The following is a 26,208-nucleotide window of genomic DNA, read 5'->3' as shown; positions in this document are numbered from 1 at the left end:
CAAAACGGTTTTCTAAACCGGAGTCAATTGAGGTTAAGTGGCCAATATTGAAGATGTACACGCTTAAGTTTTATTAATTTTAATGGCCGCGTCTCTTTTTCCTTAATATTCCGCGTCATTTTTCGATTTAATAAGAGTGAACAAAAAATATAGTACCTACTTTCTGCCAAGTAATCCGGTAGCAGCATTCGCCGAAACATCACGAGTTAAGTAGCGAAAAATTAATATTTAAGCACTACATAGTTAATGTTATTTAAGGACCTATACAAATAATTAATTAAGTTTGTATCGGTTTCATTAAGTTTACCAGTCAAAACGCCACGGAATATAAAAATGTTTACTATCGTCTTAATACAATATTAAAACAAAAGATAACTGTTTGACATTTGAGTGATAAGAATACGCCGATGGAGTACAGGGTGTATTTTAATAAAAAGTACATATACGTCATGGGTTTCAGCTCAAAATATAGAAATAATTACGGATTCGACATCTATATTTCTTTGTTATTTTATAATTAATTTTTTATTTCAAGTTTTCTCACCTAGTTTACCCAACTTCATAGAAAGAAGAAAAATTATGTATTAAAATACTTTTGGGAAAAAATTTGCGACTTTCCTGACGCCTTCACCATTTTTTATTGTTAAATAATATTTTGGGGCAATAGTCCAAGCTCATTTGCCTGAAAAACCAAATTGGTGCAGCTTTATATCAATCAATACTGTCCTAGCACATCCTATATGAAATTTACTTTTTTAGTATATTTTAAGAAAATAAAAGTATAGTCCAAGCTCATATATGCGTAAAATTAAAAAAAAAATAAGCATCCATATTCCTGTATAATAAGAGTATAGGTAGGTAAGTAGGTAATGTAGTCCAGGCTGTTTTCCTCAAATTTCTTAATGAAGAACATCAGTATCACCATTTCCCGACACATTCACCATTTTCAATCCCAATAAAATTGATTTAGTCCGAGCTCGTATGCATCAAATTAAGAAAAATTCAAGACCAAATTTCAGTATAGTATAGATAAGTAAGTAGGTAGTATAAATATAGTCCAGGCTTTTGGCCTCAAATTCGTTAATGAAAAACGTCGGTACATGAATGGCATATGGCATCTTTAAATCTTCATTCATAATAATCAACTTTCCCGACACTTCCAGCATTTTCAAACGAAGTAAAATTGATTTAGTCCGAGCTCATTTGCCTTATTAAATTAGGAAAATTTGAAGACCATTTTCCGCTATAGTATAGGAAGGTAAGTAGTTAGTATAGTCCAGGCTTTTTGCCTTAAATTTGTTAATGAAAAACGTAGGTATGTACATAAATGTCGTAAGACATCTTTAATGTTTTTAAATTCGTAACTCAGACACCTCCACTATTTTAAATCTAAATAAAATTAATTTAGTCCAAGTTCGTATGCCTTGAATTAGGAAAAATTAAAGACCAAATTCCAGTACAGTGCGGGTAGTATAGTCCAGGTTCCCTGCCTCAAATTCTTTAATAAAAAATGTACATGATTGCATGTTTTATGTTTTTAAATTCGTAACTTTCCCGACACCTTCACCATTTTCAATTTGAAAACTGATATAGTCCGAGCTCATATGTCTTCAATTAAAACAAATTAAAGACCAAATTACAGACTAAATTCTAGTATAGTATATAGGTGGTACAGTCCAGGCTCTTGGCCTCAAATTTGGATCTTAATGAAAGGCGCATATAAACGCAGCATTGCTTTTTATGTTTTTAAATTCGTAACTTTTATGACACCTCCGCCATTTTTAATCGCAATAAAATTGATTTAGTCCACGTTCGTATGCCTTGAATTAGGGAAAATTAAAGACCAAATTCCAGTACAGTGCAGGTAGTATATATAGTTCAGGTTCTTTGCCTCAAATTCTTTAATGAATTAAGTATACGATTGCGTTTCTTTATGTTTTTAAATTCGAAACTTTTCCGACACCTCCACCATTTTCAATCCAAACGAAGTTGATTTAGTCGGATTTCGCTTGCGTTAAATTTAAGAATTAAAGACGGTTTAAAGGTAAATAGTTAACGTAGTCCAAGCTCTTTGGCTCAAATTCATTATTGAAAAACGTACATGAAAATTGCACCTGTTACGTTTTTAAATTCGTAACTTTCCCTACTCCTTCACCATTTTTATTCACAGTAAAATAGATTTAGTCCGAGCTCTTATGCCTTAATTTGAGAAAAATTAAAAACTAAAATCACCTTTTTACGTTAAATTTAATTCCACGATTTCTCTTATTGATAAAATAACAATATTTGCTATTGTAATTTGGTTGTAGTCCGGGCTCATTTCCCATGAATTTAGGACAAAATAATTTTTTTTTACGCCAATCAATTTTTCTTTTAACAAAAGCGAAAACGCACATAAACCCAAAATTGAGACCTTTTACTTATAAAACTTACAAAAACCTTTTCTAGTGTCCCCACCATTTTTCTTTTCGGTTATTCTATTAGTAAAATTGAATTTTTTCACTTTTTTCCTGTAGGGATATTTCATTTCTATATTAGTGTCTAGTTCTTCTGGAAACTCCTATTTTTCTTGTGTAATTTACCAAATAAAAAAAAACATCATTCTATTCTATTACTATTCTTCGTAAGGATTCAGACTGAGACGGAAGTATAATAATTATATTAATATTAAACAGTGAAAGCTGCAGACAAACCCTTTTCATTTCAATTACAAATGGCATCCTTAGACCATTTTAAAAGACCATCAGAAAAATATTTTAATATACGGAGCAATGAAAGCAGCACAATAGTGTGTCTCTTTGTTGCCTTAACAAAAGCGTTCGATACAGTTTCACACTCTTTACTCCTGAACAAAATCAAAAAAGATCCAATTGAATACCATATACAAAGGAGAATTTAGTGAGGCTAAGTGTCTCTTAGCTGACCGTTCTGGGACCAGTTCTCATAAAACTGTATAATTAAGTTTACTCAATCAGAATACGAAATTCTTACCTTTTCCATTTTGAGCTTGAGACTTCTTGACCGCCTCAACTTTCTCCTCGAACGCCAACGGATCCTTGACCGATTTAAATCCGCCGCCATTTTGTTGCTGTTGTTTCGCCCTCTGGTGGTGTTCCTCCTGCAGTTCACTCGACGCCTTCCGTTTCCTCGGCACCACCACCTTACTACCGGTACCAACTGCTCCACCCGTTTCCCCTTCGTCGATTTTCAAGGGATTCGGCCATCCGAAGTACTCGTCTCCGTTATCCATTACGATTCCGCTACCAGTCAAATTCCACGACTCTTTTGAACTCGACGAGGAAGTTTCGATCAGGAGCGTGTCGGAGTTCGTGTAGAGTTTAAACTCCATAATAAATTCGAATAAAACGATGATCGTGTTTATGAGGGGGGTCGTTTAACCAAATCGAGGGTTAATGATTAAATGAAAATAAACTGTATCGTGCGAGGGGGGGGTGGGATGAGAGGGGCCGTAGTCGAAGCCCGATTTTTATTTAAAATAAACTCACGGATGATCAGTTCAAAATTCAACTCACCTGAGGAGCTGAGGGGCTTTAAAACATAACGAAGAATGAATTGTACAACTTTTTGATACCCGTGGTCTCTCGCTGGCGCCGATTTTGGAGGAAAATGTTGTCCGTGTTTAGCATCTTAATTTGAAGGTATCTGGATTCAATATCCATTTATCACAGACTTAATGGTGGAGCAAAAGTCTTAACCCTCTATGCTAAGGGTGGAATAACGCGCGGGCAAACCCCAAATGTCAAGCGGTTTTTCGAAACCGAGCCGTTTTGGCGAAACCCCCCGGAAATATGGTTGGCCTTTGTTGGGTTACGGATCAATAAACAGCGATAGCGCTGATCAATTGAATAGATTGAGACACCGATAATATTAATTGGAATAACAACGGATTGCGGTTGTTCGGTTAAATCTGGACTCGGTCAAATCGGAACGGGGCACTAACAATAACTGAACCGATGTTGAATAGTTAAAATGCTTATGCCACTAAGCGGAATACTTAAATTAGTCTTAATTTGTTACAATGGGATAACTGAGGTACTTAGCTGATTGTTGACGCTTCTCTGTATGGCAAGCGGCGATGAGCGGAGGGGAGAAGAAACCTTTTTTGTTGTTGTTTAATTCAAATGTGCAATTTATAAGATTCTCTATGTGGGTGGAGTCTTGGGGTCGCTCGCTTTTAGCCCTTAGGACCGCACAATCAGTTCCTAATTCCTGAAAAATAATGAGAGTTTAGTTAGAATAAATTACAAGATTATTTTGAACTATTAATTATATTTTTCAATGATCTTCTGTCGATAGTAAAACCTTTAAATTAATATATCACATTATATGCTTTAAAGGAATTTTTAAGCTTTATGGCTACTATTCTCGCACTACATGATAATGATTCAAAATTAATGATACGCTAAGACGTTTCTTCTTTTAGCGTCCGTCATCAACACTTTTTCTTCTTATGGGCAATATATATCTTGGTAAAATGAATTTGGTAGCATTATATGGAACCCTAGGTATGGAATTTACATTGATCGATTGGAGAGCATCTAAAGAGCATTTTTTAAAGATTTATTTCTATTAAAATCCGTTTCGGTTCACATCAAGATGTCCTGATGTTTGACAACTGATGACAACCTGACGTTTCGCTTTTGAATAAAGCAATTAATTGTCAGTTGAACACTCCCCCTAATTTGTCACTTTTTGAATTTAACATTCTTCAAGTCGATGCCAGATCAAGCAAATTATTTTTTATCCCATTTAGGAAAAAAAATTGTGGTCACAACTATCTATTATGTAGAATAACAAAAAGTTAAAATTTATACTGCTGTTTATTAATATAGTTTAAAATACTTTAAAGCGAAATATTGACTTTGAAACTTTATGAGGATAATGTCGACTTTAGCCGCGACTTTAACATTAAGAACTTATTTTTTAACATACTTTATTAATATACTACGTACCTTTAACACATTACATTTTGTGGATACGTTTTTGAGCTTGTAACCTGTTGTATCCCTGTATGATATGACACCAAATTAATAAATAAATATTGGATTATAATATGTATCGCGCTATCTCTCTCTTTCTCATGGAGGTCTTATGAAAATTAATAAAATCGTTACATTATTTTTCAAAATATTTAGATATTTGTAAAGCCTTTGATAGTATCAAGTTGTTTTTTCAATGCGTCGAAAAACTACTCAATACCTTGAAAACGGAAATATTTTTTAAAATATTTTTGATTTATTGAGTTTTAAGAAAATACGATAAATAAACTGTTTATCCATTGTTGCGATTTGCTTTAGATTTGGTAATTGGAATATATCTAAAATATTTAGCTATGGTTCTGACTTTCTAAAATTGAAAATTAGACTTTACGTAGCATAGGCTTAATGATTCTTTAAATATTTTTGACTTATATTTTACTAAGCAACTCGTCACCTTTCATGTGAAATTAATAAAATCGTTACGTGAGTTTTCAAAATATATAGGGTGTTTGTAAAGCCTTTGGTGGAATCAAGATTTCGTCGGATTATTAATTATTAGAATAATTTCTAACTAATTAAAATTAGTGGAATAATTCGTACCATCACATACAGTCGAATATATTTTACTGTGCAAATATGGTATTTTTAACATAGAAATAAACGGTATTCAACAAAATCGTAAGAAAGTAATTTTATTTTTGTGATAATCGATTAAAAAGTGTATCAAAGCCTTTTACCTTTTACCAAAATACATTAAAGTATTAAATAATTTATTTTCTTTTTTGTTGTGAAATGCATTGTAGGGCCAATGCTTCAAGTATTAATGGGCAAAACTCGAAGCAAAAAATAGACATGGACAAAAAGAAACTCAGGGCTATCATGAAGGTTATTATGAAGCTCCTTTCTGAATACTTGAATCGCATTAAAAAAGGCGTCGAAGATGAAATGGCGGAAATAATAAAGTCGGTTCAATATATATAAGTCTGATAGCATTGATGATTCAGATCAGGGACGTGATTGTAAAAATAAAGAACATTAAAAAGGAACACAGCATCGAATCAATGGAAAGCTGAATTTACAGGAGAAATGGGAAAAGAAGAACAATCTCATTATTACTAGAGTTTCACGTCAAAAAAAAAAGCATTTATTTCCAACAAGTTTGTTACCCAATTACAGGAAAGAGTTTAATTTGAAAAAAGAAAAGAGAAACAATAAAATTATGTTGAAGTTGGTACTTTAGCATACGGAAAGCAAGAAAGAAAATAACAAAATGTGTATAAAAATGGATACTTAAACAGACTATATACATACTGGAAAGACCCTGCAGCACCTATCTACTTTATACTTTCTATAATGGATCTTGAACTGTGAACAAAAATATCGCACCGTTCATGTAAATTATTATTAATATAATTTTGACACATTATATTAATAGGGGAACAGTAAATCTTGTTATGAATAAGGTTATATAAGAATTTTATGCAAAGAAATTCTCTTTTTTTTTAATTAAATTAAATTTATTTAACTATAATTGACTATCCAAACCTCTTGCCGGAAAGACACCTTCCTCATCAAAAATATCAAGCGAACAAATATATATTATTACTTAATTTATATGGTTTACAATAATACATTGTAATCCTTACCAGAGTAAGTAATGAAACTGAAACCTGTATTGAGCATCTTCTTTTTGTATGAAGTGATCATATTGATTGCTTTTGCGATAAAATTCATAGTTTGATTCATAAATCATATGTGCTTTGAGTTATATTATGTAATAAATTATATCTACTTATGTCGAATTGTATTACAGTATGAGGTGGTATATACAAACCAAATATTCAATCTTTGAAAGTCTTGTCCAAAATTATATTCTAAAAGTAATTTACAAAAATAACAAACTATCAATAGTATAGATCGACTTTACATACAAAATGTTTCTTGTACATAAAACTAATATCTTAAAGTGACAAGTTTCTCATTCTCGGAGAACCAGAAATAATGTACATAAGAATCTGCCTTTACCACTTAATCATCACTTCATAAATTATCTAGGGCCAAAATTTTACAATTTAACTCGTCCTGAAATTAGAAATATAAAAAGACTTAAAATATTCAGTAATAAAGTTTTTTTTAATTGTGCATATTTTATGTTAGGGAAAAGTTGTGTGGAATTTAATAGGATAGATTTATGTACTGGTTTTGGTTATTCATATTTCTTTTCACAATCATTTATTTCTAGATAATTTAAGGTTGGAATTTAAAGTTATTATATAGACAAGTTGAAGTACTTTTTGTATGCTATTAATACTTTAATGTACCATGCTGGGAATAAATTAGAAATGGGAAATTACCTATTTGTTGAATTTCTGTTATACAGGGTGTTTCAGAACTATGGGATCAAACTTTTAGGGTTTATTCAGTGCAACAGTAGAAAACATTTTAGTATAGGGACCCATGTCCGGAAAAGTGTCACTACGGCACTACGACCCTAAAATGCGTTAAAATTTAGAAAGACCATGAATGGTCTAAATATCATTTAATCCATTTAATTTTTGCCGTTTGTACCGTCACAATAATTGTTCAAAATCTCACTACACCGATTTAAACGTCGCACATGATTTCGGCGGATTTGACTAAAAATTTGATACTCGTTTTGAACGATTTCAGATGCTGCTATAATTCGTCCAATTAAGTCTCGTTCTGTTTCTACTGGAGTTTCGTAGACCTAATAAGACTTAACATGTCCCCACAGGAAAAAATCTAATGACCTTAAATCGGGTCACCTAGGAGGCCAAGAAACTGCTCCAATGTTATCGTTTTTAAAAATTCACAACACACAAGCGCCAAAATTTTTGCATTGACATTGACAATTTAAACAATTGTTTTGTTGCTATCATGTAGAAACGGCAAAAATTATATGCATTAAATCCTATTTAGGCAATCCATCGTCTTTGTAGATTTGAACGGGTCGTAGGGCCGTAGTGACACTTTTCCGGACATTTGGCAATATTGACTGGTTGGACGGAGTATCCGTCATATTTTAGGAAAATTAGATTTATAATTTATAAGAGAAAATCATTATTTTCAAAATGTCCTATAAAGATATATATATAAATTCCTGGCATTAAAATAACAATTATATTTTATATTTAAAGGAAACTCTTCCATGGTCCACATATGTAGGTATATCCACTAGGTGTATAAAGACATTGGGTAGAGTTAGGTTGGATTACCCTATGAATTAATAATTATTACTATTAGAAAATTAGCAAAAGCAACCCTGATTCAACTCGGCCCACAGCAACTCAAAATCTTTCTTATTAGCAGAGTAAAAACCGGCTCGAGTTCTCGTCTTTTTTTTTCGAGGTATAACCAGATAAGTCCTATACTAAATTATTGGGAATATTACTTGGCATCTGAAACCGAGTTCTACGACATCGCTAGTGTCCCGATTTTTTATATATTGAAAAAACTTCAAGAATCGCGATAATTTAGAAACTCAACTTTTTGACACATACCTTGCTCTATCTCAAAAACCGCTCTAGCTACTAAAATGATTTTTTTTAAATTTTTTTGCGCACATATTGCAATAGAAAATATTGAGGTAGTGTTTTTCTTTGTTATTCATTTCTATCAATTCAATAATATTATTATATATAATTCAAAATTTAAAAAATGTGTTGGTCACCGTCTATAGAGATACTTTTTTCAGCAATCGAAAAACTTTTTTATTTAAAGGAATTTTACCATATAGTCTGCGAAGAAAATGTAGCAGACACATTAAAAAAGTTTTTAAAAGAAACTGCAACCATTTATCTCTAATAGATTTTGAGTTATCGATTTTTGGGGGAAGGGAAACGGGATTTATTCCATTCACCGCGGGTTGTAGTCACAGACAATTTCTTCTTTTTACTAACTGTACTTTATTATACTGTACTTAATTTAACTGCACTTTTTACTACTGTAACAGTCTGTTCAGTTTACTGTAGTACGTTTCTGTCTGACGTGCCGGTTAGTGATTTCGATGTAATACGATTTTAATTAGGATTTGGATTAAATAAAAGGCAGAAAATAGGGTTGACAAGGGAAACAAATACTAAGAAAATGAAAAAAAAAATAGTCGGAGTGGCGTTCTGAGGATAAATCGAAATGAGGGTAGTTATTATGAACGGTTTGCTCCCATGCACTTGCTGCATGTAAAACTTTTCTCCATAAATAAAAGGCACTCGCGTTACATTAGTTTTTTACTTTCCAAAATTTAGTACATTTCCGAATCCGAATCAGATATTTCATTTTCAAAATTCATTTTATCGCTGCACGATTTGCATTTGCATTGGCAACAACATTTCAAGCCATGTGTTACACAAACACATCGGCTGGTGCAGCCTCTGTCGGAACAGCAAATTGATAGAGCACTTCGAAGATTTTCCGGATGTCGTAAAACTCGATTTCAGATGCCAATAAACATGCCTAATAAGATAATATAGATTTGATCTGGTCATAGTTCAAAAAAAAAATCGATAAATAAGCGTCTTTCGACCGCGTTTTTACTGCACCATATATTTCCCATATTCTTATGACAATCCCTAGTTGTAGTAAACTTTTCTCAGCAAGTCCTAGGAATGTACAACAATATTCTTCAAACATATAGATTAGAATTCATTTGTATTTTATTGGGTATACTCAATACAGTTCTCTCAGTCTATTATAATAAAGTTTTTCTATACTATGGATGAATCACATACAAATACAAATAATAATCTTCTTCATATACCTGACTTTCTAGAATCAGCAGTCACAACTAAAACACACTCTACATGCATGTTATTAAAATAGACTCTATATTGGCCTTTCTTCATCAATATTTCACACACGCCCGCACAAAAACAAGGACTCGCTGGTTTAAAAAAAAATCAACACACCGATAATTTAATATATCATGTGCTAATTGTTTTATAACTATAGAATTTCAATAATACATTACATGTATTTATTTTACATTAAAAAATTATATGGTGCTTGAATTTCTCTGCTTGTTCAGCATTTTTTTTGTTTGTATAAAACGTTAGTGAGGTGGGTATATGTTCAAAAAGTCGAGTCTTATCAAAAGTAACTTAAAATTATATAAAATTTAATACAATAGACTTATTAAAAAGAAATTTCTCAACTGCAATTGAAATCAATGTATATCAAAATGGATTCTAGTTACATTAATATGAAGAGTGCTTAATTATAAACCATTTTTATAAGAAATATGAAGAAAATATACACCATAGTTAAAACACTAATTTACTTCTTGACTGGCACATGCAATCATTCAATGCATGTTATTAATGTCCCGATACACTAATCAATTATGAGGTAAAAGATTAATGAAATAAAAGAACAATCCACTATCTTAGATAAACTATATTACATATGTCAACAAATATTACAATAATTTCTCCACATTTTAACAACCACCTCCATTTAATTCCTCACACTCACTCTCACACAAACCACCAAAAACCTCATAATGATGATTCAAGTCCCTCACAGTATGGATTTTACAAAGTGTCCCCAATCCCCCATTATCACTACTTGCCCCATAAAACACTCTTTTCACCCTGCTGTGCACTAGTGCCATTGCACACATAACACACACTTCAAAAGTTGAGTAAACATGATAACTTGTACATAAATATGGTCCATCACCGGGATCAGTTAGTTGATCTTTAGGTCTAAAAACTGTAGCTCCAAAATGGGTTTTTGAAAAGAGTTTTTGTAAGTGGGACAATAATTTTGGATGGAATCCATTTAAATTTAAATCTGACGAAGAAGTGTCAAGAGTATAGTCATTCCATGCTCCACCATTTTGAGTTTTTGACACATTATCTATGGCGACCATAGCAGCATGTTTGCAAGGGTTGTGCGTAGATTCTGAATAGCCAATAGCAACTACTGACTTGATTTTAGGGTCAATGACTATGACTCCTTGTTGAGTTTGGCTAAGGCCAACACTGTTTGCTTTTTTAGCCACTTCTATTGCTATTCTCATGTAAGTTATATGCTCATCCAGTTCCCTGTCATTAAACAAAGTGTTTGTTGATAGTTTTTCCAAATACTTATCTGGATGAAAGTTACAAGGCCATAAGGCATGAACTTTACAGTGTTGCTTTTTAGTTTTCGGAGGGATTTTTGCTACCAGAACAGTTCTAATTTTATTTGCTACAAGGTTGGTGTCAAAACCTTTCCTTTCCAAATAATTATGCACTTCTAAACAATTTTCAGCTATTTCCTTTGATACAGGAAACAGCAGCACCTCCCTTTTGTTAATTCTCTTTAAGTGGGTCAATTCTGGCACTGGTAGGAGAGAATTCAAGCTAAGCACTACTTTAGAAGTCATTTTAGGTTCCTTAATGGTGTCTACATAAACAGAAACCAAAGGGGTGTCTTCAGTGAGTTCATCTGGCAGCACTGGATACAGGAGTGCTTTCTGAGGTTCCTCCAGTTTCATTTTCTTGGGTTCGGACATGTTTACATATATTATTCAGGTTTAAAAATGCATTAGCATCTGGTCTTTACAGTTGCGATGTCCTGGAAAAATTCATGATGGTATCACCTGATATAATTTTGTCACTGGTATTAGATTTTAGCACTAAAATAATAATAATTTGAGTAATTGGAGTATTTTTTTAGTGTATATTTTTTTAAATATTGAATATCTAAAAGTTCTGTCGAGGGTTCTATTGTATATTGAAATATGATTTATTGATAATCATCATATAGACACAAATTCATAATTATAAGTTTAAATAAACATAATCCGAGGCAGAGTATTTATTGGCTAGACTCTAATATTATAAGCTAAAATAAGAGAATAAGAAAATGGTATTGGTATAATGATTATTCTCAAAATAATTCTTTTCACTGAAGCAATTACTAAAAAATTCATAAACATCTTATTGGAAGTTCTAAATAAATATGTCAATAGATATTAGATACTTTAATGGTATGGGATAAGATATGGGGCGAGTGGTGTAACTGCAATTAAAATCAATGTGGCGATAAGGCATAAAAAAATTGTACAACATAAAGGACAGAATATAATAAAAGAGTATAGAGAGTGCCTATAAATTATGGAATTCTTGAATAGTTTGCTATAACGTAAAATGAGTCTCCTATCGGGGAAGTTTCAATAATTTTAAAAATGCTAATATAAGAAACAAGTGTTTAGCTTTCAGTGTGACATATCCTTATAGATAGAAATCCTAACAACTACTTTAATCAATACAAAAATAGGTATATAAAGACCCCTCTCAAAGAGATTTAGGGGCCTATGTTAGAAGTAATTTAAGACATTGATGACTACTCGTTATATAAAACATGCTTAAGAAAGTTATGGAGAAAAGGATTTCCCATTAAGACAGGACAGATATTATACATTGCATCAAACTGTATTCATCTATAAACAATATAAGATAAAGTACATGTATATTTATGTTTATCTCTGTATAAAATTGCCATCTATTGTAGTGGATCTTGTCCATTGTTTACATGAAGGAAAAATACGCATTGTGTAATAAAATCAATATTAATATATTTTTAGCGTACGTTTCCATAAATAAACACAAAAATAGAGCTATAAAAAGCTGTAGCTTACCTGGAAACTGAGGAATCAATAAAAGTTCCAAAATCCATGTTGACTTGTTTATTATACATTTTAATAAGCATCCACACCTAATACCGTCAATTGGCAACTAGCAATCGTCAATAGTATTAACCCAAAAACTTATTTTGTAACTTTTTAAACTATTGTTATGTTGTTTTTCTTGCACAAACATCAAACAGATGAAGAATTTACCAAAAAAAAATACCACACTATACAAAATGACATTAACCAAATAAATTTGACGTTTTGGTCTGGAAGTATTCTTGTCATATGTTTATCTATTCCTCTCTTTCTTTTGCATAGGAAAAAATAAGGAGACGCAGTAAAGGTGCGATAAATGGGTTTAAATTATAGACAATAGATGGTGCAGACCGCTGTGGTGGCCTTAAAGATCTTAGAGATTTATGGCTTTTTTATGAAAAGCCCTATTTATTCGTTTAACTTGTAAGATTTGTTGATAGGTGGCGTCAGCGGGCGAATTGTCAATGTGACACTTTACGTCTATTTTTTAAGAATTTTCCCAGAATTTTTATAAATTTTGATCGGTTATTGCTTTCGTATTTATTTTTAGTTTAATAATTAATTTGTGCACATGGCGGGCTATGGAGACGGTAAAAATGTTTTTTTTTTTTTAATTAAATAGGTATTTTTAAAGCTTTTAGGGTGTTTTACCTATAGCACCGAATATTTACCTTTTGTGTTGTAAATAATAAATATAATATGTACAGTTTATTATATTACGTTGTGGTATTTATTATTTACTGCGGAATATTATATGTATTTATTATTTACTGTGGTATTTACTATTTTCCGGCTAGTGGACATTTTATGAATTTATTTGTTAGGGATTTAATTGTTATTATTGATTTTCCGGCAATAATGCCCTTTAGCTGTTAAATTAGATAAATAGACCCCGTTTACTTTTACCCCAATTAAAAACACCAAAATACTAAATAAAATAATCACAGAACACAAATATATAAAAAATAATCATAAACTACAAATCGGATAAATATGAATAAATTGAGGGGTTATGTTTTTCCCTTAGTACAGATTCCTACCACCGTGGCGCTGCATTCTTAATTTGAATCTCCAATACATATGTACATACAGGGTGTCCTAAAAAGCATTTGAAGGGATATCGTCGGCTGAATGCAAAAACTAGGTAACTCAAAATTTCGTGTTTATTGGGTTATCTATGTTTTAATATGCTTGAATTGAGAAGAAATTTATGCAAAAATTAGATAACACCTAACTTTAAATTAGCGACATTAGATATTGTAAAAAGTAGATAAAATAAATATGTTTCTTCTTTTTAATGCTAAAATCAGATAACTTAAGATACCCTTACAAATTTCTAAATAAAAGATCTTTTTCAAAAACAAATGTAGACATCTTAAGTCTCCTTTTTTTTGTACATAAATAATAGGTCCCTATTTTAAAGCAAATAATGGGTAACTGAAGATATCTAGTTTTTACATAAACTTTCACGGCTAAATTAATTGTTAAAACTGGGCAACTTCGTATACCTATTTATTGCCCAAAATATTTAAAACTTTTGTTTACGGTATTTGTGGATAACTTAAGATATACACTTTTTATCGTACTTTGACGGCTTAATTTACGACAAGTACAGTAGGTATCTAAAGTTATCATGTTATTGCAGTAAATATTTGTAATTATTTCCGTTGTTTATGTTTGCCAATGTAGACCGTTTTTAGTGAATATACAGTCCAAAATGATGTCTAGGGGTGTTAAAATGGTGAATTTAGTGCTTGAGGCAAATCCGAAAGATGAAGGTAATTGAATGTTATATAGGCGATTTATATTTCCCAATTTTTAACTCTAAAACTTGTATTTAAAAATAAGTTAGGTTAGAATTATGTTTTCTTTTCAACGGTTTTTACGTAGTTTGCTTGCGTGTTTTTTTTGGGGATTTAGTCGGCTCTCACGCTAAGGCAACCAGCTATAAGCAAGCAATCTGGCAATAGGCAACACGCAATTTTACATTAAACTTGGGTTGAACCAAAAATATTGCTTGTTGCAGCGATATTATTGCTATAGCGATACATGCACCGTGAAAAGCGTTAAATATTGCGGTTTTGCAAATAGTGCTGTGAGAAGTTTGCGCATTAGACTGTTAGTACTGATACTGATAGTACTTATTTTATTTTATTTATTTATTTTATTAAAAAGGCGTAAAATATTTGCGCCGTTCCAGGTTTTTATAAAATTTTTTGTAGAAATAGTGAAAATTCTTGTGTCTTTGGAGTCGTCGAATGACATAATGGTCAGAGAATTCTGGCAATACTGTTATTGTTTTAATGTGACAGGGAACTTAAATAATATTGCGTATTGCCTATTGACATTTTCCAATTGCTTATTGGTGTGCCTTAATGTGAAAGCCACCTTATAGAGGAAAAATTTGTGAGATTTTATTATTAAAAAAACTCTTAATTGCTTTAATTTTTTTTAAGTGACTGAAATTAGTACTTATATGATTAAAATTTGCAATTTACATTTTAAGAATTAATGCGTAACATGATGCGTAAGGTAAGTAAAGATATTGGACATAATTAAATAAATGGTAAGGCCTTATGCTTTTTTTATTAAATTAATGAAAAAATAAGTACCGATTTAATATGCAAGTATTTTAAATTCTAGATTCGATGAACCGATCTTTAACGACTATCGGAAAACAATGTGAATCTAAAGAAAACTTGGATTTTAATACTAATTTTGGTACTGAAGGCAACCTACTAAATAGACTTTCTTTAAACGGAGACGAGTGTCAAATCAAAGATACATTAATAGCTGGCCCGCGTCATGATTCATGAGTACAAGCATCTGCTGAGGAAGTTATATTATTAGGTAGATGCAAATTTTTTCTAGTGTTAGTATTCTATTTTTTTTTATTGTAGATTTTATAGCCAATCAAGATGAACAATATCTGCAAGATTTTGGCGAAATTAATTGCGTTAACAGCCCTACTGAATTTTCTTTAGATGAGGTCAATATTTCCATGCAAGGATCGGATCATGAGATAACTGAAGAAACGTTTAATATAGACCAGCTTGAATTAAATCATGGTAATGTGAATGAAGAAACCGTTGAGGAGGAGCCATTGGGTATAATATTATACTAGTAATAGCAACTATCATGCACTATTAAAAATTCTGTGTTTTAGATAACTGCACGTTAGCAGGGAACTCTGATTATGAAAAGAAAAAAGATGAAAGCTTTAGCGATTTTTTCCCAGACAATTCTGAATATCTTCCTAGCACCAGTTCTTCAGATTCGGAGGAAGATACAGCATCTAATGAAGGAGAAGGTATTAGTGAAAATAATTTAATTGGAATGGAGGAACATCCAGAAGTAGCTAGTAAACCTCGGAGGAAAAGAAAAAGGCCAGAATTGTGGAAAAGAAATGTTAGGAAAAAAAACAGAGATGAGGGAAAAAAATATGAATCAGTTAAAGGCGTTATAAAACCTGCTGCTAAAATGGGTGGTCCCTGCAAAAAATCTGGTCGGCTCAAATGCTTTGATGTCCCTGAGGCTCAACGGCTTCAAATCTTTAACGCATACTATGGCCTGGGCAACTACTCGCGCCAACGAGATTTTATTCTCTCTAATTCGGAAAAAACCGAGAAAAAAATTAGAACAACTCAGCACGAATCTAAAAGGAAGTATTCAATCAGCTATTTTCTTCCCGTTGATGGAAAAGGAAGAAAAGTATGCAAGCCCATGTTTCTGAGTACTTTAGGTATAAAAAAAGGCGTTGTTGACATTGCTATGGCAAAGCGATCCAACGAAAATATTTCAGCTTCTGATGGCCGAGGAAAGGGAAAGGGTAAAACCTTGAATCCTACTTTAGTTCAAGACATAAAGTCACACAGAAAGTTTTCCATGTGTTCCCTCTCATTATTGCAGAGCTGATATTGAACGAAAATATTTGGATTCTTTTTTAAATTTGCCTACAATGTATAGGATGTATGTCCAGTGGTGTCGAGAAAATGGAAGGCCAGAAGCAAAGTTATCGACCTATCGAAATATTTTTAAGGATAACTCTAATTTAGGATTTCATCGGCCAAGAAAAGACCAGTGTCGAATCTTCGTGTCTTTTAATAATAAAGAAAATATAACTGACGAGGAGGCAAATGATTTTAAAGTACATCAACAATTAAAAGAATCCGCCAGAGAGCAAAAACGTACGGACAAAGAAATTGCCGTTACCAATAATCAAATTGTCAGTTGCAATTTTACCTTGCAACAAGTTTTACTTAGTCCTAGTGACCCCACGAACAATGCCTTATTTTACAAACGTCGATTAGCCACTTATAACTTTAAAATTTATAACGTTGGTAACAGAAAAGGAGACTGTTTTATGTGGCACGAGGGCCAAGAAGGTAGAGGTAGTTGTGAAATAGCGAGTCTTTTATTTAGATATTTTAAATTCATGCCAAATTCTGTAGAAGAAATAAGGTGTTTTAGTGATAGATGTGGTGGACAAAACCTTAACAAGTACGTTGTTGCAATGTGCATGCATGCAGTACAAGTAATAGGCAATTTAAAAACGATCCATCTAAAATTTTTGACACCTGGTCACAGCGAAATGGAGTGCGACTCAATGCACTCCGCTATAGGCACTGAATTTAAAAGGGTTGGTAAAGCACTGTGGCCAGGCGATTGGAAGACTATTACCAGAAGTGCAAGGAAAAGGGGAGATCAGCCCTATGCAATTCATGACATTCAGGGCAATGACTTTTTTGATTGGAAGGCATTTGCCAATAGCCAGTTGACCATGAGAAAAACAGATATTAATAATGAGCCATTTCAAAAGTTCACAGGTTTCATTTCAAAAGCTCTGCTGGTTTCGCTTTAGAAAGGAAAATGCTTACCAATATGAGTGCAAAGAGTCTTTTGGTGAAGCTAACTTTAGACAGGTGGATTGTAAAAAAAAAACTTTACGTAGGCAGTCAATTCATATTCTACCTTGTTATCCACAGGGCCATCCCATAACTGAGCAAAAATATAATGACCTAATGTCATTGTTTTCTACAAACCCACCAGCATTAAGTCGTGATTATTTTGATTTTTACCATATGTTATTACATACCCTTACCCCACGGTAGGAGGGAACAAGAAGAAGATAATTAATCACAGCAATTTTGTTTACTTTAAGCAACCATAAAAGGATAAAACTTTTAATTTACGTTATTTTAATTATGTATTGTGCCTCTCTTTCACGTACAGGTACATACAAAGAGGGAAAAAAAATTAGTGCAAAAAGTAGATATCTTTAGTTTTATTTTTAAATATATTTATTTTTCCTTGCATAATACATATATATATATATATTTAATTTTGTACTAAATGTAATGTTTTCATCATAATAAAGAACTTACAAAAAAATTAAGCTATTTTATTAAATACATTTACTGCAGAGCAGTTCTAATTATATCGCTTATAATGTTTTGCCCATTTTCTCGAAACTATCAAAAAATAGTTGCCTAGTTTTTGCATTCAGCCGACGATATTTCCCAGAAACTTTCCCAACATATACAATAATCTACAGATTTCATGCTTGCTTCAACCACATCTTCAGATATAGTTTCCAAAGCTTCCGACCTATAGTTTATTGCAGTTTACTTCTTCTCTTCACGATCTTCTTGGTCTATCCCACTTAATAAATATACCTGAAATGTCAATTCAATGAAAAGTAAATTACCACTACTAGGTGGCCGCCATTTTGCGTGACTGTGTCCTTTATTTTTTGTTATGTTGGTCACTCTGACAAATTTCAGTTGTGCCAATTGTAGGGAAACAAAACAATTAAAGTTTTTGGGAGGTTATGTTTAAAAAAACAAAATAAAAAATTACATTTGATTAAGAATAGATGCGATAAGATAGTTGCGTTATTAGATCTGAGTATTTTTCTTGTACCTCTTTAAGAATTTCGTTAAAATTTATGAAAGAAAGTAGATCTCACCTAAAACGAGACAAAGTTTTAATTAACTTGGGATAGACGCATGTACTTTAAAATATACAACCATCTGTAAAAATTCCATTTCCACTTCAACCATTTTCATCTATCTTTCTTAATTTTTAGACTCAATAATTCCACGTAAACTGCTCTTTGACGGTGATGGCACGGGTGAAGATAAAAAATTACAATTTTTAATAAAAACCCTCTACACGTGGGCGGCTAAAGAGAACGACCCTCAAACAGACCAAGACGTTTTTATGAAACTTCAAGGTCTATTATTCGACATGAAACTGCGTAAGAAACAGAGAGATTTAGCAAGAAAATGCACACAAACCCAGATCGATAAGTTCCAAAACACTTATAAAATATTCGAGGATAAAGTTAAAGAGATCAACGGTGATATTGAACATCAACAAGGATTAGTGAAGAGGGCGCAGCTGGTGAAGCAACATTTCGTTGAATGTGAATTTCTTGTTAAAGCGATCAATCAAGAACCGTCCCGACATGATTTAGAAAGAGATATTAAGAGGTTGAGGGAGGAAATCGGCGAGTTAAAAAGAGAGAAAAATATTTTGGATGATAAATGGAACGCAAGGATTAAGCAATGTCAAGTGCTATCAACTTCTGCTAACGCCCTTAGGAGTATTTTGAAGGATGAAGAGGTTAGTTCTGACGAAGAGGTTGCTAGTGGAAATATAAATAAATTAGACTAATACTTTGATCATCTGAGGGTCATTTTTATTTTTTTTTTATAAATGAATTTGTTATTTTAAGTTTAACTGTGAATAGAATGTAATATTTTGTTTTTAATTGATGTTTGACAAGTACCAATATATTTTTTTTAAATAATTTTTGGTATTTATCCTCTTCATAAAATTAAAAGTTAAAAAATCAATTGACCTACTGTCATTTCTTTGGGTCATTAAAATGTTCCTTCTTAATCCAACACAACCCGATACCCTTACTTGAATTTTTTAATCCAAACTTAAAATGAATTTTGAAGTATTTTTGGTGAGAAGGGTTGTCTTTGTCGGGAATTTTTCATTTTTATTTAAAGATAGAGATGGTATCCGATGAGTTAATGAAAATATTGAAAGGGCTGGTGGAGCAACTCATAAGCGTTGAAAAAAATTAAATTGACCCAAGTAAAAAATCGATGGTTTTCGAGATATTGGCTCTTTAAAATTCGTTAAAATCGTACTCTTGGATCAGATTTTTTATTGTCACATCTCAAATTCTGGAGTCTGATTTCAGTTTTGTAACACTGAGTATCCATTTTATTGATCAAAGAGTCAGTTAATAAGAAATTTATTTTAAAATATGAAGTATGACTTATTTTTACTTACAGTTGCTCAATTTTGACCCCTCATACTAGACAAAAAAAATTGTATGCTAACGTAGCTGGCTAGTACTTTGGAAAGCTCATTTATCTTTTTAAAACTACCCATTGTCTTGATAAACAGTTTACTGTTATTGTCTTAGAGTGAAGGACAAACCTAATAACCCTTAGGAAATCATTTTAAAAATAAAACGAATTAAATCATGTTCAAAGAATGTTTTTATTTACTTAGGAAAATCAAAAAATCATATAATGCGATCAAACCTACTACCAATGCATATACAGGCGCGCCATCCTATCTCGTGGACGTCTTCCATCTTGCAATCTTAATTTCTTGAAATGCGTCCGTTATTAACTGATATAACCATCAATATTATTTACTGGTCTGATATAAATCTGTTCTTTTATGCAACCCCAGTGAAAAAAATTTAGAGGGTTCACGTCTGGAGATCTAGGAGACCATAAGATTGGATCCAGTCGGCCAATCCATTTGTTAAAGAACGTTTGGTTTAAGTAAAGACGAACTTGTGCTGGGGAGCCATTATTTTGGAATTAAATTAATTAGCGACTGATAGTTCGTACAAACGTAAATAAGCCTGCCAGTTCAGATTTTCGTGGTGGAGATTTTTCAACGGATGGGAATGTAAATTGTTTATGTTCAAAAAGCCATCCACGACATCTTTGAAGACGTGTCGAAGGTTAGTGAAGGTTAGGAAGTGCTTAGTGATTCATACACCGGTGTCGAGTACACGTTGCATGGCTGCTATTGCTATCAATCAAAATAGAGAATATTTTTGTGTTTCATATATATGTAAGTCCATTATTTAATAACAAGTGTGTACACTACCGCTCAAAAGTATTTGCCCACATATGACTGTTTTAAAGTTATAACTAAAAATAATAAACCGATCAGTTATTCTTATGAAACGGTTTATTTATAACAAAATGAATATAAACAATACATTTTTCAATTCATTAAATTTGAGAAAATCAAATTTTGGATTCATCTACATGTCCGCCTCAAATCCGAAGACGGATATGTAGATTCATCTACATATCCGTCTTCTAATTAAATTGTCCAAAGTTTCCTAAGGTATCTTGTGCCACTGTTCTTGGATGATCCTCCACAAGTCTTCTTTTGATGTGGGGCATGATTTTCGCACTTGTCTATCCAGTTCATCTCACAGTAATTCGATAGGATTGAGGTCCGGTGATTGTGGGGTACATAACATAACTTTCAGAAGATGTTGCCTTTGGAATTGACCTAAATATTGCTTGCACAATTTCGACGTGTGCTTGGGGTCATTGTCATGTTGAAAGACGAAGTTTTCCCCAATTATTCGAGTACCAGAAGGAAGTACATTGTCCCTTAAAATTGTTTTGTAACCCTCTTCGAAGAATTCCCTCTATTCTAATTAGATCGCCCACTGCAGATCCTCCGAAACAATCCCACACCATCACGGAACCACCACCGTGTTTAACTGAGGCCACCGTACAGTTCTCAGCGACCCTTTCATTGGCATAACGGCGAACAAAAACTCGCCTCTTCGTTCCAAAAACCTCGAATTTCGACTCGTCACTCCAGAGAACTTTCTTCCAGTCATCAATGATCCATTCTTTGTGTGGTTGGGCCCACTCAAGTCTTTTCTTCTTATTAACATCCTTTAGAAGCGGTTTTGATACAGCTAAACGTCCTTTAAGACCATCATTATAAAGTCGCCGTTTAACTGTCGAAACACTGACCGCTTTTTTACGCTCCTTGTTGATTTTTGCTGTGATTTCAGGGGCGGTAAGGCGTCTATTGCGTTTGCTTGTAATTATAATATTTAAATCCTCCTTTTAACTTGTTGTCTTTTGGCCCGATCGAGGTTTATTGGTAATAGTCCTTTCTCTGGTAAATTTCCTAACATTATAATCGACAGTCCGCCTTGGAATTCCCAAATCCGTCGAAATTTGACGGTTAGTCTTTCCAGCCTTATGAAGTCCAATGATAATAATTAATACCTTTGGTTTCTACCGATAACTCTTTTGTTTTAGCCATTTTAAAGAATGTTGAGAAACCAGCAAAGAAACGGTGACAATCGTCAGCAGCGAAATTATAAGCGAAATTAAAATAGGATCAAATCGCGCCTACTACCAATCTTACCTTTCATTTAGCAATCTTAGTTTCTTGAAGTGCGTCCGTTATTCACTTATGTAATCAGCAATATTATTTACTGGTCTTGTATAAACCTGTTCTTTTATGTAACCCCAGTGAAAAAAATCTAGAGGGTTCACGTCTGGAGATCTGGGAGGCCATAAGATTGGATCAAGTCGGCCAATCCATTTGTTAGAGAACGTTTGGTTTAAGTAATGACGAGTTGTACTGGGCAGCCATTATTTTGGAACGAAATTATTCAGCGAAAGTAGAAAGTTCGTAGAAATGTAACTAAGCCAGTCAGTTCAGATTTTCTGGTAATTTGCAAACGCACCAATTAAACGTCTTTTACACGTAATAAAGCTTTTCCAACGAATAAGAATGTAAATTGTGCATGTTCAAAAAGCTATCCACGACATCTCTCAAGACGTGTGGAAGGTTAGCGAATCTTCCGAAACCATGGTCAGTTGAGTATATAAGGAGCTCGCGCCGCCGGGGGTTCACTTCAACTCACAATATTGGCGCGACTTTTAAAATCGACATGAATATAGTAGTAAATAAACATTTCTAGTAGTCTTAAGCAAAAGTGTTTAGGGTGTATGTGTAACATAAATCAGTCCACTATTTTTGTGCATCAAGTCTTTTAATTCTCATCTTAACGAACGGTAAAAACGCTACATTGGTGTCAGGTTTAAAGTGTGTGAAAATGTTAAAGCTAGCAGATTTAAAAGTTGATAAGTTGAAAAGGGAGCTATAGGAAAGCGACAGCGATCCGAAGGGAAATAAAGATTACTTGAGGAAGACATTGACCCAAACAACTTTGTTTTTGCTGGTGCAAGCGATATCGGTCAAATGCTGCATTCTGGAAGCTAAATTGTTAGAAAATACTACAGAGATGGAAGAAACTGTCAAACTTGCTCGAAAATTCTGCAAAACGGAAACAAACCGGTGTCATACTAATAGAGAATTATGTTATTAATCAGGTTAAAAGAAAAGATTTTTAAAAAACAAAAAGGAAATAAAAGAAGAAATTCTTTCATTAATTGACGTAGGGCGGGATCAAGCAAGTTCAACGCAGAATCGCAACATTGGACGTTAGCACTTTCGATTAGCTGCCCTGTAGACCTTCAGCAGTGGACCACAAAAATGAAGTTTGTGCCAATACTGGAACATGTCTACCACACGCAGTTGACAAATCAGTGTGCAAGAATTTGCAGCCGACATGCATTGCACGTTTGCTTTAACTAGCATATCCAGATATCTCAAAAAGAATCATCGAACGTTTGGCAGTTCAAGTGCCCCTGGATGGACTTCACGATGGTGAAATGAGGCAATAATTTACTAGTAGCACATCCCCCTACAAGCTACTCGATGCACGATTAATACGATTCCTTAAATTCGAAGCTGCCAAGAACACGAACAAGGGTCAGGCTCGTGTCCGGCAAGTGATCCCAGGAGAGGACGTCTTTGAGAAATCCGTCAAGTACATGATTATAGGTAGGCGATTGGAGGACCTAGCTGCCAAGACAAGAAGTTCGAAATATGGAACAGTTCCTATAAAAAGACACCCTCCAGAAGGCGATAGTTCCTCCTCAAACCTCGTCAAACTAAGGAAAGTCGATACGACGAGGCGATCATTGATCTCGTAGCAAAAAGACCTTCTCCGAAGGACTGCAAGCATTTTCATGTAGAAAAGAAAAAGGCTTAGTTGTAAAGAACCACCATCATCGATGATACTTGGCAAAACACCAAGATGAAGATCCCAATATCCAGATAGTCCTAACCTGAATCAAGAAAGGAAAGAGGTTAACTTGAGAGGAAGTTGCCAAGTATTCGCCCAATGCCAAGTCTTATTGAGCACAATGAACTTCCCTTATTCTGAAAGATGGATTTTTGAGGCGGAAAATAATAGACTACAATGGCAAGGAGGAAGAAGACAAATCATTGTGTCTAAATGTCGGATTTCGGAGTTGATAGAAGAAATCCATGCCGGTGTATTAAGAAGGCATTTTTAACTAACAAACAAGACCCTGGGAAAATTGAAGAAAAGATTTTACAAGGTCAATATAGCAAGGCAGACGTTAAAGACTGGTGCAGGAAATGCATTGCATGTGCGGCAAGTAATGCGTCGCAGAGAAAGCAAAAGGCTTTGGGGCGTCAGGACAATGTGGGAAGTTCCTTTGAAAGCATAGCTATTAACGTTGCTGATCCGTTTCTCGAATTCGAAGTAAGGAATAGGTACATCGTTGTCATTTTCTGAAGTATTACCAAGAATAAAGTACCCTCTACCACACCAGAAAGCTTCTGCTACTGCCGAAGCTTTAATAAAGGAATAGATCTGGCAATTTGGGGTATATTTGGAGCTACATTTCGACCAAGGAGGACATTTTGACTTCAGCTTGTTTAAGAACCTCTATAAGACGCTCAGAATCAAGAAAACGAGGACTACTGCATTACATCCGCAGACAGATGGCATGAATAGAACCATTAATCGGTATTGGGCCAAAGTAGTCTCGAGCCACCAAAGAGACTGGGATAGATTAATTTATTTGTTCCTGCTGGCTTATTGATCGGCCATGGATTTGATTAAAACTAAAGTTTTAATGTTCTCTTCAAGAGATTCTAATTAAACGACTATATAAAGAACGGTATTAATTGAAATCTTGGACAATCGGTGCATTTTCTAATTATATGGAGAGAACGTATAACTCATAAGCCTTTTTGTATACCCCCTTTCTGAATATTTTTCATTCTACATTTTGCAGAAAAAAGCTTCGTCGTCGGACAAACCTGCATTTTTCACAGGACAGTTTATCATGTCGCTGGGTATGCTTGATAACCTACATAATCAATAATAACAAAAGCATATGCTTATCTTAGAATACTCCGTAAGACGGGAATCTGAACAATTAAGATGCTGCCTGCAGACACGTGTTTCTGCTCTTTAGCTTCTTCAGGGCAGGACAACCAGAAAACCGAAGGCAAAAGTGAAGAAAAAAGGAATCACCAACCAATTTGTGTAATCAGCTCTATTAACTCCGATTTTGGAAGAACAATACAGCATCCACACTAAGGAAATATGAACTACCTGTGTGAATTAAAGCTAGTACGGAGCGTGGTACCTTATGTTTGTTCTTCACTTTTACCTTTTGGTTGCCCTGCCCTGAAGAAGCCAAAACGCAGAAAGACGTGTCAGCAGGTACCATCCTTCCTTACTCTGCTTCCCGTCTTACGGAGTATCCCGATAAATCTATTCTTTTGCCATTTAACTCTCCGTGCTAGCTTTTGTTCTTTGAAACATAATAATATTAGACGAACATTCGACAATACGAGTTGGTGATTTTACAGGCATCAGTAAATTAAAGCAACAAAGTAAATGCTTCCAGCGCAAAGTCGAGACAGATCAGAGTTGTCACTGTAATTAATATTAAAATCTTCCGTTAGTATAATTCGTTCGTAACAAGGAATTTTCGATAGCAAGCTCTTCAGACCTGAAAAGAAAATGTTTCTGAAAAAATTCCGACGTCGGTGATCTGTAAATACATATTTACAGGTACCAGTTTTTGGATTTAGAGTAAATCATAGTGAATTTGAATGCGGCTTCAATAAGGAGGTGGTTAAACTTGTCAGCACATTGAAAACAACTAAGAGACAATTCATTAATGAGAATCATAATAAATATAACTAGAAAAAATTGACAATACGTAAAGCTATGAGATCAATATATAGAGAAAACCGTTTTCTTTTTCTAAGAAAAATTATAGCTTTTAAACCAAGCGTTTTGATTCAGAAAAATTTTGCAATTTGTTAGTTCAACTGGTACACTTTACTCAACTGTTTTGTTTCTTTGCGGAAAATGTTTTTTGATAGAAATCGCAAAATTGCCAATAAAATAGTTGTAAAGTGTCATTCATTTTGGTCATTTAGAACGTTCGACTGTCAAAATCCATTTACTTTTGACAAAGTTAGGCACATTTGAAAAACAGTGATTTTCATTAACAATATTTACCTCTAAAACGTGTCTAATAAAATGAACTTTAATATTGATAGCAGACCCTGTAATAAAGCGATACCTTGCACGAAATAAAACAC

General features: G+C 33.4%; 3 protein-coding genes across 5 annotated transcripts in view; 1 reads left to right on the top strand and 2 right to left on the bottom strand.

Annotated features, from left to right (window-relative positions):
* LOC126743384 (transcription factor CP2-like protein 1) overlaps positions 1-3,543 on the bottom strand; it is a 57,807-nt gene extending 54,264 nt beyond the window's left edge. Inside the window, exon 1 of one of the 3 annotated variants that reach the window (XM_050450441.1) lies at positions 2,992-3,543. In XM_050450441.1, the coding sequence (XP_050306398.1) occupies positions 2,992-3,349 (358 nt within the window). In that variant the 5' untranslated portion in view covers positions 3,350-3,543. Of the gene's footprint in view, positions 1-156; positions 318-2,991 lie in introns of those variants that run through there. The other 2 variants (XM_050450442.1, XM_050450444.1) reach the window with 2 other exon arrangements.
* Positions 3,544-10,414: 6,871 nt separating this feature from the next.
* LOC126743386 (probable inactive tRNA-specific adenosine deaminase-like protein 3) lies at positions 10,415-12,908 on the bottom strand. The gene is made up of 2 exons (XM_050450447.1): positions 12,646-12,908; positions 10,415-11,579 (listed from the first exon to the last, which is right to left on the bottom strand). Exon 2 carries the CDS (start codon positions 11,515-11,517, stop codon positions 10,456-10,458), a length of 1,062 nt encoding a protein of 353 aa, XP_050306404.1. The 5' UTR covers positions 11,518-11,579; positions 12,646-12,908; the 3' UTR covers positions 10,415-10,455.
* A 191-nt stretch (positions 12,909-13,099) lies between these two features.
* LOC126743387 (THO complex subunit 7 homolog) lies at positions 13,100-19,489 on the top strand. The gene is made up of 2 exons (XM_050450449.1): positions 13,100-13,265; positions 18,764-19,489. Exons 1-2 carry the CDS (start codon positions 13,247-13,249, stop codon positions 19,351-19,353), a joined length of 609 nt encoding a protein of 202 aa, XP_050306406.1. The 5' UTR covers positions 13,100-13,246; the 3' UTR covers positions 19,354-19,489.
* The last annotated feature ends 6,719 nt before the right edge of the window (positions 19,490-26,208 follow it).

This window comes from Anthonomus grandis, chromosome 12, assembly GCF_022605725.1.
Source record: "Anthonomus grandis grandis chromosome 12, icAntGran1.3, whole genome shotgun sequence".
In the NCBI taxonomy this organism is placed as follows: Eukaryota; Metazoa; Arthropoda; class Insecta; order Coleoptera; family Curculionidae; genus Anthonomus; species Anthonomus grandis.
This window is presented reverse-complemented; position numbering and strand designations above follow the sequence as displayed.